Here is an 18,251-nt window from a genome sequence, read left to right as displayed (position 1 = left end):
AAATGTGTACATAAACTCTCTGTGTGTGTGTGTGTGTGTGTGTGTGTGTGTGTGTGTGTGTGTGTGTGTGTGTGTGTGTGCAGGATGGAGCAGGAGCAGCAGCAGTCACAGGAGCCTGTTAAAAAGTCTGAGAGGTCCTTATTAGATTTCCATATTTTCACATTAGACATTAAATTATTTGGGAGATCCATTAGTTTCTGCTACACTGTAATCTTTCCAGCTTTTTAAAAAGTCCTGATTGCATCTTTTTCTCATTTCTAGGCCAAAGTCAATGATTGTCAACCAAGGATTATGAGAAAGACAGAGCTTTGCAGGTGAAGGTCACATACACCACTGGTGTATTTCTTATATTATCCATAAGATGGCAGTGTGCTTAGAAACCGATCCACAACACAAACCATTATATTTTTGGTTGCTAAGTACCAAGCAATAATTATACATTCCAGTATGTTTTATGAATGGGAAAATCAGATTCTAAACTTTTTGTACAACATTTCATTGTGCACAAACTAAGTTAAAGATTAGTGTAAATTATATTTGGAGGTGTTCCTAATATTCTGACCCTCTCATGTGTATAGTTGGGGAGTACAAAATTATAGACACTGCTAAATATAATGTAGTCCAGTACAACACCACATTTAACAATGACATCAGTAAACAATTTATGACAATGTCACCAAAAACTGAAACACTAAGTTTCATAAACACAGATGTTAAGGCAGAAGTGTTGCATTGAATTACATACAGTTGTACAGGTGTACCTAATGTAGTGGCTGGTGAGTGTACATTGAAACCCATTTAAAAGTATTAGTCATTCCTTTGTATCTGCTGAACAGCTGGGAGAATAGATCATTTTTCACTCAAACACATTTGGAGTTCAGAGTTTGATTGCAATGAGAAAAACAAAGTCAAATTTTCCTGAAATCTCTACAAAAAAAAAACTTCAGTATTTTTCCAAAACACTGGTTTCCATCCAAGAAGGCATTGTTATTAAAGACACAGGTTTCACCCCATGTACATACTGTATTTATTGGCATTGAGTTTTAACTGGTCATGTCATTGGTGCATTTGAATTAATCACCATCAGCACAATGTTTTTTATGCTATCCAAAATGTCTTCTTTATGCAGGTTGTAACAGAAGCATGGAACATGAACACTTCATCAGAAGCAGACACCCCAACAGGTCTACCTGCTTTCTTGTTTTAACATCCAGCTGCCATCATTTCCAATTAAACTGGTGAATGCTTGTTCTCATAAAGTTTTATATTGCAACTTGAAGGTATACAAAGGTAGATGCTGCTCTGTTTTCAGGAAGTGCTTCTTAATGAAAACCACTGGTGAATTCATTACCCCTGCTATCCGGTAGGACCTGTTATATAGCCCATATTTAAATGATATCACCATGTGGCTCTGTAAGGCCAAGGCACCGCCCCCCCATTACATTATCAGTTTAAAGATTCAAGATAATTTTACAGATTGTTAGACAATCAACTAAGATTACCTGAAAAATAAAACAACATTTGCTAGCAGAAGGTTCACAGACTTTCTGGCAGTTAAAGAGATTAAATATTTTCACCTGACAAGACTGATGTGTGCACAGGTTTCTAGAGTTTCAGCACCTGGCAACACACAAAATGTTAAACTGCCACATGTGCCACATGTGACAAACCAAGGATGTGGTCTATATGAGATAAAACCAAATCAGTCACACACATTTATGTTCGTGCTGGTGGGTGTTAGGTGTAAAGAATTATTTCACCCGCTTTGTTTTGAAGCTACTTCCTGTCTCATGCCATCGATTACCTCCAGTTACTTTCACCTGTTACAAGCTTTATTTTATTGTCATTTTAACACGTACAACAAAATTTTGTTTGGAGCCAAGGGCCCCGGGCTACCATGACAGGCAACTTGGGGGGTTCAGTGTCTTGCCCAAGACATGTGAACTGCAGGCAATGAGATTCGAACCTTCAACCTTCCGGCTGGGAGGCTACTGCTCTACCCACCGCACCACTGTCGACCCCCTGTTGCTTGTTGTCTCCCTGAATCATTCCTTTATATTCACCTCACTGGTTTAAACTGTCAGAGTTTAAGAGAATAAGAACCTAAATGCAGACTAGGAACCGAAAACTGAGCGTTATTACGTGAAACTAAGAAAAGCAAGCACACAAAGAATACATTACTATGATAACAAAGGAAAAGCAAATCTAAACACAGGATAATACAAAGTGATTAACTTCTAAAAGATAAAAAAAACAATAAGGACTAAAACACAGAAACCCAAATAAGCTCAGCCCTGACAGGGAAAAAAACAAACAAACTGCAAAGCCAAGGAACTAATCATGAAATGATAAGAAAATACAACTAAACATAACAAACACAAATGTAGCAACCAACAACAAGCTGGTGCAGGCAAGATGAATATAAAGGGATGAACCAGGGAGACAACGAGCAACAGGTGAAAGTAATCAGAGGTAATCAGTGGCCAGAGTAAAGTTAGGACAGGTGAGAGTGGCATGAGACAGGAAGTAGCTTGAAAATAAAAGTTCAAAATATAAGAAGCCCAGGAATCACAATAACAGTCTTTTGATGCCTTCATCTTTATTTTTGCCTCATAACTGCTGTATCATAAAGCCTTTCCAAGTTCACTTCTGTTGTAGTGACAGTTTAAAAAATGTCCAAATGTACTAACATTCTCTGATATAGGGATCAGTTAAAATTGTGTTTTCTGTTCCCATCTGTTCTGTGATAGTTTCCTCTGTGCCCTCCCATCTGTACTTTATGTTATAATGTGCCTCATTCTTCTTGTGCTTAATATGTGGAGACATCATTTCAATTTGCTGAAAATCTATGAGAATCATTTATGTTGTAAACTCTTTGTACAGGGATCGCAAGAATATGTTGTGATTAGACAAACAGATTTCATACATTAGCCCACTGAGTTGCATTTTACAGTATATGATATATATACCATGCATTCAGTATATGAAAAACACTAACACACTAAACACAAATACAGAATAATGTTGTATGAAATCTGCACGAAAGTGACTCAAATCAAGACAATTCACAAATCGTGGTTCTTTTAGAAAGTTTCTAAAATGTGCATTTTAAAAAGAAAGAGTTGAAATCAACTACATTCTGACAGTGAGCAGGATTTCAACACTTTCTTTTCTTATCAGGTGTGCATCAGACTGTATGTGAGGTCATGATTCATATAAATCATTTTCATATAAACATACATTTCTTATCAGCTCATATTATGAGACCAAGTTCTCACTGACTATATAAGATATTAATCAGCCTCTGAAAGAAGGGTCACAACAATAAAGCAACACATGGATAATGTACATTAGCTTAGGTAAAGATGTCTTTGTTTCAGCACAGTGGCATCCTGTTGTTTCTGCTGGATTGTCTCTGATATTATTACATTTCTTAAACATCATAATACATTATGTATTTTCTGGGGATTGCTTGATTTTCTCTCGTCTTCCATTTGTTCACCTATGGTAGCAGGAGAGCAGAGGAGTAAGAAATTTTTATTTTTTTAAGGAACTGCATAGTTGTATTTGCCTGTATACTGTTATTCTGATATTGTTTTACACTGTGGTTGTCGCATGACCCTCAAATTGTTGAATGTGATAAATTTATGTTTAAAATGTACAGCATTTTGTGTTGTTGTTAAGTTGCATGACTGATGCCATGCAATTGTGTAACTTAGTAAGATACAGACATGCATATGCTTCATTGGTACAGAACATAGGAAATGTCTGTTTCTGAAGTACCATCTCAATTCTGATTTCTCTCTTTATCTCTCTTTTGTATTTGTGATGCAGGAATATTAATGAGAGGTTTGTTGTTGCAAGTCTTTTTTATCCTCTTAGTATGCTTTTACATCAATACACCTACCCTGAGTGGTTACATCAAATATTTATCATGCTTGATGGAGCAATCCCAGACTATTCACAGTAGTGTATCATTTATGAGGAAAGGTCACTCTGTCTGTAGGTTTGAACCAAATGTTTAAAAATCCAAAAAAGTGAGTGAAATGTAAAGTGTGGCATTTAAATTTTTAGTTATTTGAATGTATAGGTTTACTGTATTGGGTTAATCCCACATGAAATGACTCATGTGACCTTTCCAAAATCAAAATGTTTATTTGTACTAGAAAAGCACAATACAATATCGATATTGTTACAACTCCTCATTTTTCTGCTGTATAGGCCTAATGTTTGCTCAGATTTAAATGGGAAAGATGATCTATCATTCATGGTTCTGACGCCCTTTAGATTGCCATGATTGTTTCTGCCTTGTACAATAAATAAGACTAAATAAAATGTTCCTTGAAAATTCTTTTAGTTTTCATGCTTCCTTATACAGCGAGACACTTTCTAGTCTTCAGATGTAGAGTCTGTTATGGTAAAACCTGAAAAGATGACTTTGCTCTAGTGTTTTATAGAAACAAAGTTAAAGTACTGTAAGTAATGTGTAATAATAAATCTACCAGTTAAGCATGCATACTGTACATGTTTACTCTGCAGCTTGTTTAAAGTTATATATAGTCATTCTTACAATCAAATAACAAATAGCCAAAGAGTGCAGAACATTACTGAGCATTACATTCTTGAGTGACTATTTAAGTCTTGGTGTCAGATAGAAAATCCTGATGCCACACCTCCTGCTTGATGACATCCTAAAAGATCAATGGTGTAAAAGTAATTTTTGAGGTATCTGTACTATTTGAGTATTTTCATTTTCTGCTGTTTCATGCTTCAACTTCACTACATTTTAGAGGTAAATATTGTACTTTTAATACCTGTACATTTATTTTAGAACTTTACTGACTAGTTACTTTTCAGAATCAGATTAATTAAGAAAATACAGTAGAATCATAAGACTTTATTGATCTGCAGAGGAGCTACTCAAATTAAATTTATATGCATATACAGTAAGTTAGTTCAAACTAGCTCCTTCTTTACCAGCTGCAATATTAAATGTGATGTAGGCTACACAAAAAATGTATCAATAGTCAAATTTTAATCCGATAAAATCCAATAAAATGATACACATTAATGTTAAATGTGCCATTTCTTCCGCCAGTGCAAGAGACATATTAGTTTTGGCACTGCCTTCTCAGTGTGAAGCCCGATTGCACAAAGGTCAGATAAGACGCTTGAAAAACATTTTCGTGTAATGTCCCCACCATAATATAGTCATGAGTCACACCCTTCTCCATTTACACACTAATACTGAGAGAGAGAAGCTGACTATCAGTGTTGGGTAGTGGTGAAATACGTGTATTTAAACTAGCAGTTTACATTGTGCAGTAGCTTGGTTGTAGTTCATAGTGATTCAAGTAGTTAAATTATTTTTTGCCATTTTTTGCATAGTATTGTAACTACAAATTATTTGGGGTCATACATGGTTCGCAGGCTGTGATTGGCTGCTGCCAAGAGGAACACGAGCGGAAAAGAACAGGAATCGAAAACGTGGAAAAGAGCACGACCGACCACGAGAACGCACTATGCTTGCGTACGTGGTGACGCAACACGACACTAAATGTATATAAACGCAGTGTCGCGCGCATACTATCAATGGAGTACTAGTCTGAGAGGGAAGGTCGGCGACTGTAATTTAAAGTTACAGTTTTTTTTCCCGTGGCATTTTATTTGTTAGGGTTTTATCCTCTACGTTTGGTTAGAAGTACTCTTGGCAGTTTCTTCGGCTGACACTGAGTGCTGAGAAGTTGTGAAAAGATGAAGTACATTATAGGGATTGGCGGGTAAGTATTTCTTAATTTTATCAAACAATTAATGTTAGGACCACGTTAGTTGTCAGCTATCTTTTTTTAATGTTTGCTAACATCTGTCCCTCTATTTAAAAAAAATCCTGTAATGTTATCTTGACTGAACTGACTGATAATTTAGGGAAGAGACGCAGCTTTTGTTAAACCTCATTGAAATGATATTGCTTGACAGTGTGTTATTGTTCGTGGCGGTATCTTATGAGGAGGTTTAGCTGAAGTTATGGATTTTTTAATAGTGACTCGTTTCTGGTTGATAGGTCACGTTGAGTTATTCCACATGTTTTATCAGTTGCCCGCCAGGAAGTCTTATAGCTGGGCTAAACCAGTTTTAAAGTCACATCCGGCCACGGTTTGTTGTCATACATCGAGCGGGACATTTGAAAATTTGCCGCCAGGCTGAGTTTATAAGTGTCTAATTTAATTATTGCCCCAAACCAAGAACTTTGTAACGTCACAATTTATATATAAACCTTTAACATAGGAAATGACACAATTTTTGTTGCATTCAATTTTAGCTGATTTTATTAAAATAGAGCAGTGCGCTTTTTATTTAGAGCCCTTCATCTCTTTAAAACGATGCAACCTTTAATCACATGCCCACCATTTTTTCACGTTTAGCTGTGTTTTAATTTACTATTTTATTTGCATGTGACTCTTTGGTATATGTACCAAAATAACTACAAACCATAATGTATAAACAAAGGACACCTCATATCTCAGGGTAGTTAGTTTGTGCTTTTACTTTGTTTCTATTAAAAATTATTTAGTTTTCAAACATATGCAGGCATATTTGATCACTTTTTCCCCTTTTGTTTTACAGAGTGACTAATGGTGGTAAAACTACCCTGACCAATAAGTTGGTCCAGACTTTGCCCAATTGCTGTGTTGTGCACCAAGATGACTTTTTCAAGGTGAGTTTTAGCAAGTGAATGTTACATTTTTGTTGTAGTTTGTCTTCTTTTTTTCTCTTCTAAAGAACAATGCATGAGAATTGCATGTAAGCAAAGTATCCCATTCCCCACTGTCTGTTGTCCACAGCAGATATGTGAACAGCCTTCTCTCTTCTGCTCTGTGTGTGCAGAGTAGTTTGTTTGCCAGGTTCTCTCTTCTCACTGATTCAGTCATGCTTTTCTTTTTCCTTATGTACAGGTTGCTGTCATAATCTAACACACCTGTACCACTTAGGTTTACGCTTTGAACTTCATTTTTTTTTTATATTCTCCTGCATCTCCTTTAATACACTCACATTACATTATACTATATAATGTCTAGCTTTGCCCTGTTATTTCCCTTTTTAATCAAAGCTCTATATTTTTGCTTGCTGTACTTTATGAATGTGCTTTTTCCTTTTTTCTTCTGTGTGCTCTCATTTGGCTGTGCTCTTGCATGTGAGTGGGGTCTGCAAATGTTCCGAGCTGTGAGGTTGCAGCAGTGTTTTATTCGTGACTGTTATTTCAGAAAACCGATCAGATAGAAGTCGGGGACGACGGCTTTAAACAGTGGGATGGTAAGACTTCACTGAAGACTGCCACTGTCTCATTGCTTTAATATTCATATACCTGGCCCTTTAAAATCCCTCTTCAAGATTTCATACATTAAAGCCATTTAACATGCACACCATTATAGTAAGTTGGTAAAAGGGGGGGGGAAAAAAACCCAAGTCTTTTGGAAAAACAACACCTGTTCCCAATATTTTACTTTCTTGTTTGTGTTTATTCTAAACTTCTGTGCTTTCCATTGTCTTCCTTTTTTTTTTATCAATCTTGCTTTACAGTAATCACAGCTTTGGATATGGAGGCCATGACCAACACGGTAAAAGGCTGGATCGAGAACCCAGTGAAGTTTGCCCGTTCTCACGGTGTCCCTTTGTCCTCTGCCTCTGATGTGGCCAACCCCGACAACCAGATCCACATCCTGATTGTGGAGGGCTTCCTGCTCTACAACTACTCGTAAGCTGAGTGTTGCATGCTTAATTTGCTGTGTGTGCCAGCCTGGGGTGACTGCTCTCTTGGTCTGGGTTGTTTTTGTTTGTTTGTTTGTTTGTTTGTTTTTTAAGGGAGAGAGATTTTCAAGTTTCGCTCTTCCAAATGACTGACCAGTATGGGCCTGTAATGCTTGTTGATATATCAACTAGTTGTATTAATGTGGAAGTGTGGCTAGTTGTTCCAAACAAACAGTTTGGACAGTATAGCTTGCTCTTTAGATCAGGTTTTCTTTTGTTTTTAATCTGGAATAAGTGATCCCACTTAGTCACCACAGAATTTCCTGAAGAAAAACAGTGTCTTGCAAATTCTGGGGGGAAAAAAAATCTTGTAAGTTATGTGGTAATTTTGCATGTCTGTCATTAGCACGTATATGGATCCCTGCATGCAAACTTGGGCAGATTCTGCAATTAGAGATAAGAAGTTCACCAGAACGAGGCTCGGTTTTAGGGTAAAGCTGGTGCTCTGTGTGCTAGGGATGAAAGGGATGTGTGCTGCAGAGATATTTGACTGTTCTTAGGCTTTCTTATCTATAACTATTCTCACGTTCTGTGGTTTGGTTGAAGACCTTATGTGTTGGCTTTGTTCAACACTTTTTTTTTTTGCGTTTCCCCTGCAGTCCCCTTCTGGATGTGTTCAGTAAGAGCTATTACATCACAATTCCCTATGAGGAGTGCAAGAGAAGGAGAAGGTGAGTGAACACAAAGATTGAGTTTTTAGCATTTACCAAAATTATCAGCACAGTTTCTAACTGTTTATTGTCTTCAGTACAAGGCGGTACACTGTCCCCGACCCTCCCAACCTCTTTGACGGTCATGTGTGGCCCATGTACCTGAAGCACAGAAGAGAGATGGAGGCAAGCGGACTGAACATCGGTATTTTGCAGCTCATTTTATACCAATGCATTTCTATCAGTTCAGTGTCTTTTTAATGTTTGCTTACGTTTTCTTTCAGCAGTTCAGTGTAATCTGCCAGGAGTTCAGCAGTTTTTAATCTAACATTTATATGGATAATTTTTCAACAGCAAATGAATGAGTGAATTTTCTTTCTTTTTTGCATGTTGCAGTGTACCTGGATGGTTTGAAATCCAGAGAGGAGATTTACAACCAGGTGTATGAAGACATCCAGAACAACCTGCTCAATGTTTTATAGGTAGGTAGACGCAGTGTCACTGTTTCTGTTTGTAATAGAAGTGGCCTCTCCGGGTTACTACACAAATTGAGACAATCCTAGTTTTAAAAAATTGACTCAAATGAGGCCCAATGTACTCTGTTTCTTTTCGGCATATAAAAATATTAAGTTATGTTAAATGTGCACATCCTAGTATGACTGAATTTTTTTCTGTTTCTTGCAGCAGGAAGACTCTTCTTCATCCCTGTACAGAATCTGTAAATAGTCCCAAGGACTTTTTTTATGAAGTTAATTTTATTCTTTTTTTTGTAAATAGAAGAAAGTGGTAGCACAGTGATAACTTATTTTCTTTTTTTATCATCTTATATGATCAATGCTTGTTTTCCTCTTATCAATTGATTGTTGAACTGATTATGTTAAATAATTTACATGTACCATTTATCTGCCTGTCGCATTGTCTGACAAATAAACAATTGGTGGCTTGAAGGATGAAATGCATCACGGCATTTGTGTTTTTGTTAAAAGACAAAATAATGTGCATCTGATGTAATGTTGGCATTGAATTGTATTATTTTAGTTATGCTGAGTTGGATGGTACCTATGTCTGACTTTAAGCAACTTAGGCTTTGAATGCACTGTCACACCTGTGCAGTTGATACTGGTGTCCTGAATAAATTCATATTGACAAGCAGCCACAATATTGCATTGTGTATTCTAGTACACTTACAGTAGCTATACTGTTATCTAATTTGGTACATACTGTAAGTATTTTAATAATCATGTTGGATCTGAAAACGGCCTGGGTATCAGGACTCCCAGGGTTAAAACAATTAAAAAGGAGAGGATATTTGTCACTAAATTGTTTTTCTTTGAAATGCTGGCCAGGTTGATCTTAGTTTTACCCTCAAATACTTTAAATGAAATGATCTCACAATGGAACATCACTCTCAGACTAAACTGCCTGAAAGACATAGATATATGGAACCTTTTGAGGAGGTAGTGTGAGTAGATGCTGCTCAGCTTTACAGAGGGACAAACTAAAAAGGTTCGAGATCTGTATGTATGTATATATGTATATAGGAGGACCACCAGAGTCTGGACTATTTTTTTCATAACTTATAGATTTAATGTATGGATCCGGACGTGCTGCACATGTTCTAATAGGTGAAAAGTTATTTCTTGGATACCTGAATTAAAACACTTCAGTATTTCTGAAGTAGTTGTAATTCACTCCAGCAGATACCTGAGTAGGTCACAGACTAAGAGCAAGATTTAGGCTGTTGGCACTGGATTTACAGCACATGAGCTCCACAGCACATGCTAATATCTCTGTTTGCATGTATATAAATAGTCTAGAATAATTTCTCCTGGGATCATATCTCATCCAGTCATGGAGTAGTGAGCGGACTTCAGTCTCAATGCTGCACTAAAGAACAGTCAGGTATGTGCATGTATTTTAAGAAACAAAGTGGATGGGAGTCCAATAATACTTTAGAGGACCAAAGGTACATTTGTCATTCAGACTAGGCTTTGTATTTACATGTTTATTGGACTGGGATGTGACTGTTCAGAGGACGGTGGTGATCTGGGTCATTTTGGGACACATTTAAGGAAACCTAAAGTTAGAACAACTATTAAAGGCCCATTGGTGGTTAAACTGCATCTGTTTGATTATGTATGATTAAAGCATGAGCACATTTTCCTTTCCATAATCACACCTAATACTCAAGCAATTTTTAAACCCTGCTTTCATCTGAAGTTGCAGTAAAAAGCTGCACTAACCTGACTTATACCCATATTTTGATACAGTCTCACCCTGTCTTTTAGTTCCTCATGACATCAGCTGTAGGTACATGTAATGTGTCATGTGCGTGTCGTGTGGAAATAGAGAGACAAGGTGATTGTTGTGACGCACTAACAGGCGGATGTGGACTAAACCACATTGGCCTTGACTCCTGGTGCTAAAAATGACAGCACTGTGTGTGATGGCCGTGAAACCGCATATTCGTGAATTTGTCAACAACAAACTTGAACCAGAGGAAATATCGCAGAGAGCAGAAGATAATACTTTTGTTTTTTGGATACATTTCTAATGGTGACACACACACACACACACATAAACTGTATAATTGTACCCAAATGGTTCGGAACACTGTTTATGCCATCTGTTTGGGTGAATACATGCACATACACAGTCAATTAATGCGTATTTCACCAAACACAGATGAGTGTGAAACAGCGACAGCAAATCCAGCCTTGACAAAACCTGGCACCGTTACTCCACTGTTTGGGTGAACCACGTGACTGAAACATATCCATCAGCAGCAAGAGCCTCCGTAATTTTTGTTGTTTATCATGTTACTGCTAAGAGGACATAGTGACAGTGTTTATACATACACAGTCTAAGTTTGAGTAGGTGCATGTGCTAGGAGTCTTGCGTTAGGTACAGTATAAGTTATGTGATGATGGCATGTGCTAGGAGTCTTGCGTTAGGTATAAGTTATGTGATGATAGCTTTTATCACATGTCTATAAAGATGTAAACATGTATAAGGCATATCGCTACTGCAACAAATCTCTATGAAAGCTTTGGAAAGTATAAGTTGGAACTTTTTTTAAATGTGTTTGTTTTCATCTAGCTATTAGCAAGGTCAAGAACAAACTTCAAATTCTGATTTAGGATTTATACAACTCTATAAAACCCTGATCTTAAAGGAGGTCATGGGTCACTGAGGTTCATTACCTGCTGTGCATGTACAGTTTACTATATACGTGTTCACATTCAAAGCCAGGGTTAGAATGTAATTTGGTACATTTACATCAACATTTAATTTGTCAGTATTTGTTCAGCAGTTACACTTGCCTTAATTTCATATAGTATTTTGTATTGTTGAACTGCTACTTTTACTAAAGCACAGTCTAACTTCCTCTTCCCCTACAGTTTACTCTGACGCAACGGCTGAACAAATATTTGGATGTTTTATTTTAGGAAAAACACAAATATAGCACTGCAAAAATTACAAAGTTACAAATATACACCATTCACACAGTAACACAAAGTACATACAATATCAAAAGTCACTGTTTCATTAGTATACAGGACAGTAATATAACAGTTTTGGAAGAAGAACTCAAGTAGCAGTGTCTCAGTACAGAAATACTTTGTAACAACTAAAAGTCATGCAGCCAAATTTTTACCTACTGTAAAATACAAAAGTATTATAAAATGTACTTAAAGTACCAAAAATAAAAGTTCTTTATATTAATGTAGTTATATCATATTATTAGATTATAATTACTTGCTGTGTACATTACATTTAATGTTGCAGCTGGTAAAGGTGGAGCTAATGTTACCTGCCTTTTATACACTAAGATGTAAAGAGCACTTTAATAAAACACTGCCTCTTTAAATTCAAAGACATTTAAATGGAAACTAAAGCCTTCACTCATTCATGGTGTCTGATGCCACATATGGGGCACAGGTGCCAGGAGAGGTGATGGTTTAAATCATGTGTGTGGACAACTTAGGGATGGAGGAGTGTTTCTGGCTGAGAGACAGTGAGAGTCCACCTGACAGGCTGCAGGAATGACACTCATCTGGTTACAGCCTTTCTGAGTCAGCTGGACCCGGACCCCATGACTATATCCCCATGGCTTTCACACACACACACTCACATGTACATTCCTCTACTCCTGTTTCTCACACTCACTCAAGAATTTACATTCACAGAGATTGCTGAAAGGCTTTGAATGGTTGCCAGGGTGGTGGGGTACATTCAGAGGGGGCATCTTGTTATCTTGGTGCAGAATAAACTCTGACCTCTATTCAGTGTGCTGTTTGTCCTTGTCACCATGCCCTTGGGGCACCGCCCCTCTGGCTATCAGCATGTCTGCATGTCCCTGGGGCCACAGTGACTGTGGCTCAGGAGGAGTGGGACAAATGGGGTCAAATGTGAGGGGCTACTTCAGGGCAACTTTATCATGTAGTAGATTTACCACAAAAGCTAGAAATGTCTCTGACTGTACTGTAGTGAATGTTTTCTGTGCTTTCAAATAATATAATTTGATGATATTTTAAGCCACTGTGGTACTGGTTGAATAAAAAATATATAGAATTTTGAGTGTTTAAATGTTATATATGACTTTAACTGACATTGAAAAGCCTTGATTTTGGTCAAATACCAACACATGGAAGCAGTGGTGATGGAACAAGGTCAAGGACAATTCTTCCAGCCACAGAATCCTCATCTAACGGTTTCATTAGCCCACGGTGGGTGCTGAAATGAATCAGAACAAATTGGTTTCAAAAAGCTTTTTTTTTTATCTGTCCTGTAAACGGATGGTGGAAAGTTAATCAAAGAACATATAGGAGCTCTGTTGGAGTAGAACTTTCCCTAATCAGTTCATCTGTGCCTTACCTTCATTCATATTCAAACCTGAAAAGACGGAATGTGAGGCAAAGGTCACGAGTCTAGTAAAAATAGTTTAAGGTCGCAACGTTAGAGAGTTGCCACTTTGTGAGGAGATCCACTGCCACCGTGTGGTGAAGAGGTCAACTCAATCTCAGGTGGTTTCAATAGGTTGAATGTAGCCCACTACAGCCTCTATTGTACTAAACACTCCACTACCACTAATAATATAGGTCCAACGTGGCAAGTACAAGGAAATGAAAGCAGACTTAATGACAACACCGAACCACTTTGAGAAGCGCTTCTATGATTTTACAGTGTGATCAGTAATATACTTTTAATCTATACAAAATCAGTGTCCCCCGAGAAATGGCACCTAAATGAATATTTCCTGTTACAGGATAGCCCATACACTAATATATTCTCTCAGTGCACCCAAGGAGTCACATGTAACCACTGGAATAATGAATTCAATAAGCGTGCGTCATGACGCACAGATTTCAATGTGACATCAGGCAGGTATTGTGCTAAATTGTGAACTTCTAGTGAATAGATTAACACACTTTTCCCCCTGCCAAGCCCGTAAACGGGGCTGAAATGGTTAAACTCTGACAGGGGAGAGTAAACGAGGCGTCTTGGTCTCAATGGGTGGATAAACGTCTTTTTGTTAGAGTAGCTCACATTACTGACACAAGACGTCTCAAACAAAATTCTCTCTACTGTGATGCTATGCGTAACTGCGTGACGGAGGCAATATTGAAAAGGCCACCTCATCACCCATGTCAGACCCAGATGTTCGTCGTTAATGTCTCAGCTCTGGAGCTCATCAGATAGAGACACCATCACATTGAGCCATGGAGAAATTTGCGTGTATAGTAATTTATCTACTTGATGTCTTGGTGCGTCTGGGTACTGGTCAACAGCATTTCAGCGGACGTGCTGGACCATGGAGAAACCGGATTCAGTGGGAGAATAATGGCCAAGTGTACAGTCTACTGAGCACGGGGACTCAATTTCGCGCACCCACACAGACTAGAAGAGGCACTCAACTCTTACTAACAACCAATTTGAACCGAGTTAACCCTCCTGTTGCGCTCAGTAGCCCCACCAGAACCAGATCTGCAGACCCCGAGGACGCAGCCGGGGTTTACGCACCTCAAAACGACCTCAGTCAAATAAATGCGTCAGTTCTTGGTGCTGATGCGAGTCAGTATTTACTCGCCTCGGGACGAGCCCGGACGCCCAATCTGTCCCGTCCGCCCGTCGCCTCTACCAGAGAGGCTGTGGCTTTGGGATATCGTTCAGACCAGGCTCCGTCTAATGGCAGCGCTGCCGCTTTCACCACCATCCAGGAGTTCTCTGGCAGCGGAGTCCCACGAGGAGAACGGAACACACCCGGGGATGACGCAGGTCCACAACAAGCCGCAGCCTCACCTGTAAGAACACCAAATTTTACGCACAGCAGGGGCGGCCGGATAAGATTTGAGGACTCGGATTCAACGCCCCAGTCACGCACCACATCTGGATGGGTTACCATGGCTGAGGATAGTGGGAATGCACGTCGTATCCCACAGCAAACCAGTTTAGGTGCCCGCAGGACGCCCAGAGTCCACTCACTCACCAGAGTCACCCCGGAGTCAAATGTTTCTCCCACAGCGCTGTCCAGTAACGCTGTAGAAATACACTTCCCTCGTCCAAGGCCGGATACTACACGGACTACGGACATGGGTGACCCACGGGTTCCACACAGTATTCATCACAGGAACTCAGTTTTCTATAATGTTTATCCACCAGACCACAGAAACAGGATCACTGCAAGGCCTCCAGGACCAGGCTTTGGCACCAGGTTCTTCCACAATGGTGAGACAGGCAGATAAGACACACAGTTAGAATGAGACACAGTTTGCACTGAAAATTGTTTAAAACAATACAAAAAAAAGACCCTAAACCTATCTAAAGTCAGAATAATGGTAAAGTCCAGCTCGTTGTGCTTAAGCACTCAGTGGTACTGTGGCACAGATGCCCATACTCATTTTTGTGTTGAAAATTTAAATACACTTTTTCTAATGCACATTTTAATGAGAGTTCATTCTCCCACATGACACAACTAATGTCTTCATTATGAGATCCTCTGAGAAAAGTTAAAATTATATGGTTGGTAGAAAGACTGGGAGCCAGTCATTAGACTAATCACTTTATTAGGCCAAGTATGTTACACACACAAGGAATTTGTTTTTCCGGTACAGAACCGAGGCAGCCATCTGCGGCGCCACCTCACACCGATGGTTCTAACCATTGGGGGCAACTTGGGGGTTCAGTGTCTTGCCCAAGGACACTTCAACATGTGGACTGCAGACCCTGTGATTCAAACCTCTAACCCTCCAGTTGAGAGACGACCGCTCTACCCACTGAACCACAGTTGCCCCACTACCCAGCAGTGATGGGGAAATGATCTTTCTAAGTTATCACAGTATAAACTATCCAAAGTTTTCAATACTAGGCTGTTTTTATTAATTCGAATGTGTCCTATTTTTTATATTTGCATGTATTAGATCAGCAGATACAGATAGATCTTTTGACAGTGCTAAGATACACACACCTCTGTTGATTATGCCCCAAATACCTTGTGCCCATTTAACTAGTAGGTCTTAAAGAAGTTGATGTTTATGTGTCTGCTGCTGAGGCTTGTAGCAGATATCACTGTTTTAGAGTAACAGTGTGGGTTTATTTATTTATGTATTTGTTTGTTTGTTTGTCCTGCAGGTCTGCCAGACTTGGTTCCTGACCCTTATTACATCCAAGCTGCCTGTTACATCCAGAAAGTGCAGATGTATGCACTTCGCTGTGCTGCTGAGGAGAACTGTCTGTCCAGGTGTGTATGTTTATTTGACATTACACTGCATTAATCTGGTAGTGAAGTAAAACCCATTATTACATGGTCTGTTCACTCCACATTTCTATAAGAAATGTGCAATGATTCTTGTGTTGCACTTTGTCCACTTGGTATGACCAGGTGACTCTTTACTGTGTAGGAAATGATAGCACAAATGTAGGCACAAACCTCGCTGAGGTACACATGTATAAATAAAGAAAAAACGTTTACCTTAGGATTCCTCAGAGGTTGCCAAATTACGATATGCGTGTTGGCTTTCATCCTGTTTGGAAGCCACAGCTGTGTGACACAAACCTGGCAACCGCACGAGACTCTCTCCTCTGATCTGAGCAGCCACTTTGCCAAGTAAAATATGCTCAGAAATGCAAGGGGAAATGATTCCGGAGGTGAATGTAAAAACTACTGAGGCAAGACCAGAAACCACCTCTGTCACTTTGACAGTAAATCACCATTGCAGTATGGCTAATAGTCAGTGAGAAAGAGAAGGCACTCAATGTGAAGTCAAGTATTTACTGTGTATAATGTGATATAAAGATACCAGACATGCCACAAGCAAAACTGTGAGATGAGTTAATACCAGCACCCTGTAGTTTAGGTTTCATTTCAGCTCATACTGAAGATACTCAAGGTAATCTTAGCTCATTCCTTTCATGTTCCTGTTCCCTCCAGGACTGCGTATCATCCAAGTGTGAGCGACCTCGACTACAGAGTCCTGCTGCGGTTCCCACAGCGAGTGAAGAATCAAGGAACAGCAGACTTCCTTCCAGTGAGGCCCAGTCACGAGTGGGAATGGCACAGCTGTCACCAGTGAGTTCACTGTTAAATCTATATCTATCTATCTATCTATCTATCTATCTATCTATCTATCTATCTATCTATCTATCTGGTGTAACCATTCATTTTGAACCTAGCAGACTGTGGTGAATCAAAATGTATGTAAAAAAAAATCTCTAGTATGAATAAATGAAAGGATATTGTCCTGTGCATAAAATAAAAACTAAAAGTAACGGTGTTGTTGTAAAAACCACAACAGTTCTAAGAAATCAACCAGTTACATATAGCACAGTAAATATTGTTCAGTATCCCCTGAGGCTGCAGCCTCACTGATAAAATTAATATCAGTCAATCACATATTTTTCAGTTAAGTCTTTAAAGTCACACTTCAAGAATGAGCTTACAGTAAATCACTGGTCCTGAGCAATGGGTTGATGCTCAGTACTTGTTCATGGAAATAAATACAACTACATTTCATGCACTCAGCAACAAATTGAATATTTTTAGAAAATAAAAATATTTAAATAAAAGTATTTTCCTGATAAACTCACTATGTATTTGATCTATAAGAGCCTGCGCTCTAGCTTTACAGTATTTCATGATACTTCCTTTTTTTTGCTGCCCATGAGTGTACGATCAAATGCTATTTAGATGTGAGAAAATAAGCGACTTCACAAGTTTATTTGGAATAGAAAATGACATGTATGAGGTACCGTTAATCACTGTGATCACAAACTGTCAATATGAGCTGGGCAAGACAATAAAATCATTTCCAGAGTAAAGTCACTGGATCTGCCTCTGTCCAGGCACTACCACAGTATGGAGGCCTTTAGTAACTACGACCTGCTGGATGTCTCCACTGGACAGAAGGTGGCCGAGGGACACAAGGCCAGTTTCTGTCTGGAGGACACGTCTTGTGACCCAGGGACACGCCGACGCTTTGCCTGCACTGCTCACACACAGGTTGGTCTGCACCTGTTTATGATTTATTTATCCATCCGCCCGCCACTTGTTTTATGTTTGTTTGGCCGATTCATTTTTTAAATTTAATCAGTTAGAAACATAAATTAACTCTTTCCTTTTCCTCTTCCTTGGCTTTTTCACAGGGCCTTGGTCCCGGCTGCTATGACACATATCACGCAAACATCGACTGCCAGTGGATTGACATCACTGATGTACCAGCGGGAAACTATGTACTCAAGGTGGGAGGGTAGAGCTGCCTTATAAAATAAGGCACAATAAATAATAGTAGCAATATA

At 38.9% G+C, this 18,251-nt stretch overlaps 3 protein-coding genes across 5 annotated transcripts in view; all 3 read left to right on the top strand.

The window, feature by feature from the left end:
• Positions 1 to 1,515, top strand: part of atcaya (ATCAY kinesin light chain interacting caytaxin a) — a 9,291-nt gene extending 7,776 nt beyond the window's left edge. Inside the window, exons 12-14 of the mRNA XM_020612931.1 lie at positions 84 to 134; positions 262 to 314; positions 1,130 to 1,515. Coding sequence (XP_020468587.1) covers positions 84 to 134; positions 262 to 295 — 85 coding nt within the window. The 3' untranslated portion in view covers positions 296 to 314; positions 1,130 to 1,515. The remainder of the gene's footprint in view (positions 1 to 83; positions 135 to 261; positions 315 to 1,129) is intronic.
• A 4,065-nt stretch (positions 1,516 to 5,580) lies between these two features.
• Positions 5,581 to 9,415, top strand: mibp (muscle-specific beta 1 integrin binding protein). 3 transcript variants are annotated; one of them, XM_020612937.1, is made up of 8 exons: positions 5,581 to 5,780; positions 6,625 to 6,715; positions 7,263 to 7,311; positions 7,579 to 7,753; positions 8,406 to 8,477; positions 8,555 to 8,661; positions 8,853 to 8,938; positions 9,144 to 9,415. In XM_020612937.1, the coding sequence occupies exons 1-7, from the start codon at positions 5,755 to 5,757 to the stop codon at positions 8,936 to 8,938; spliced, it is 606 nt and encodes a 201-aa protein (XP_020468593.1). In that variant the 5' UTR covers positions 5,581 to 5,754; the 3' UTR covers positions 9,144 to 9,415. The 3 variants fall into 3 exon arrangements, with proteins under 3 accessions (XP_020468593.1, XP_020468592.1, XP_020468595.1); XM_020612936.1 differs by having other exon boundaries at positions 9,141 to 9,415; XM_020612939.1 differs by lacking the exons at positions 5,581 to 5,780; positions 7,263 to 7,311 and having other exon boundaries at positions 6,628 to 6,715; positions 9,141 to 9,415.
• A 4,613-nt stretch (positions 9,416 to 14,028) lies between these two features.
• Positions 14,029 to 18,251, top strand: part of loxl5a (lysyl oxidase-like 5a) — a 4,662-nt gene continuing 439 nt past the window's right edge. Inside the window, exons 1-5 of the mRNA XM_020613036.1 lie at positions 14,029 to 15,185; positions 16,089 to 16,197; positions 16,888 to 17,025; positions 17,799 to 17,955; positions 18,099 to 18,194. Of these exons, the coding sequence (XP_020468692.1) occupies positions 14,180 to 15,185; positions 16,089 to 16,197; positions 16,888 to 17,025; positions 17,799 to 17,955; positions 18,099 to 18,194 (1,506 nt within the window). The 5' untranslated portion in view covers positions 14,029 to 14,179. The remainder of the gene's footprint in view (positions 15,186 to 16,088; positions 16,198 to 16,887; positions 17,026 to 17,798; positions 17,956 to 18,098; positions 18,195 to 18,251) is intronic.

The sequence above is a fragment of the Monopterus albus genome, unplaced genomic scaffold (genome assembly GCF_001952655.1).
Source record: "Monopterus albus unplaced genomic scaffold, M_albus_1.0 scaffold129.1, whole genome shotgun sequence".
Classification (NCBI taxonomy): domain Eukaryota; kingdom Metazoa; phylum Chordata; class Actinopteri; order Synbranchiformes; family Synbranchidae; genus Monopterus; species Monopterus albus.
This window is presented reverse-complemented; position numbering and strand designations above follow the sequence as displayed.

What these genes read in the sequence shown, in the direction of transcription:
- mibp (XM_020612937.1), top strand. Translation starts at nt 5,755, where the DNA reads ATGAAGTACATTATAGGGATTGGCGG. An exon ending in TACATTATAGGGATTGGCGG is followed by an intron (nt 5,781 to 6,624) that starts GTAAGTATTTCT and finishes TTTGTTTTACAG; the next exon opens with AGTGACTAATGGTGGTAAAA. An exon ending in GGCAAGCGGACTGAACATCG is followed by an intron (nt 8,662 to 8,852) that starts GTATTTTGCAGC and finishes TGCATGTTGCAG; the next exon opens with TGTACCTGGATGGTTTGAAA.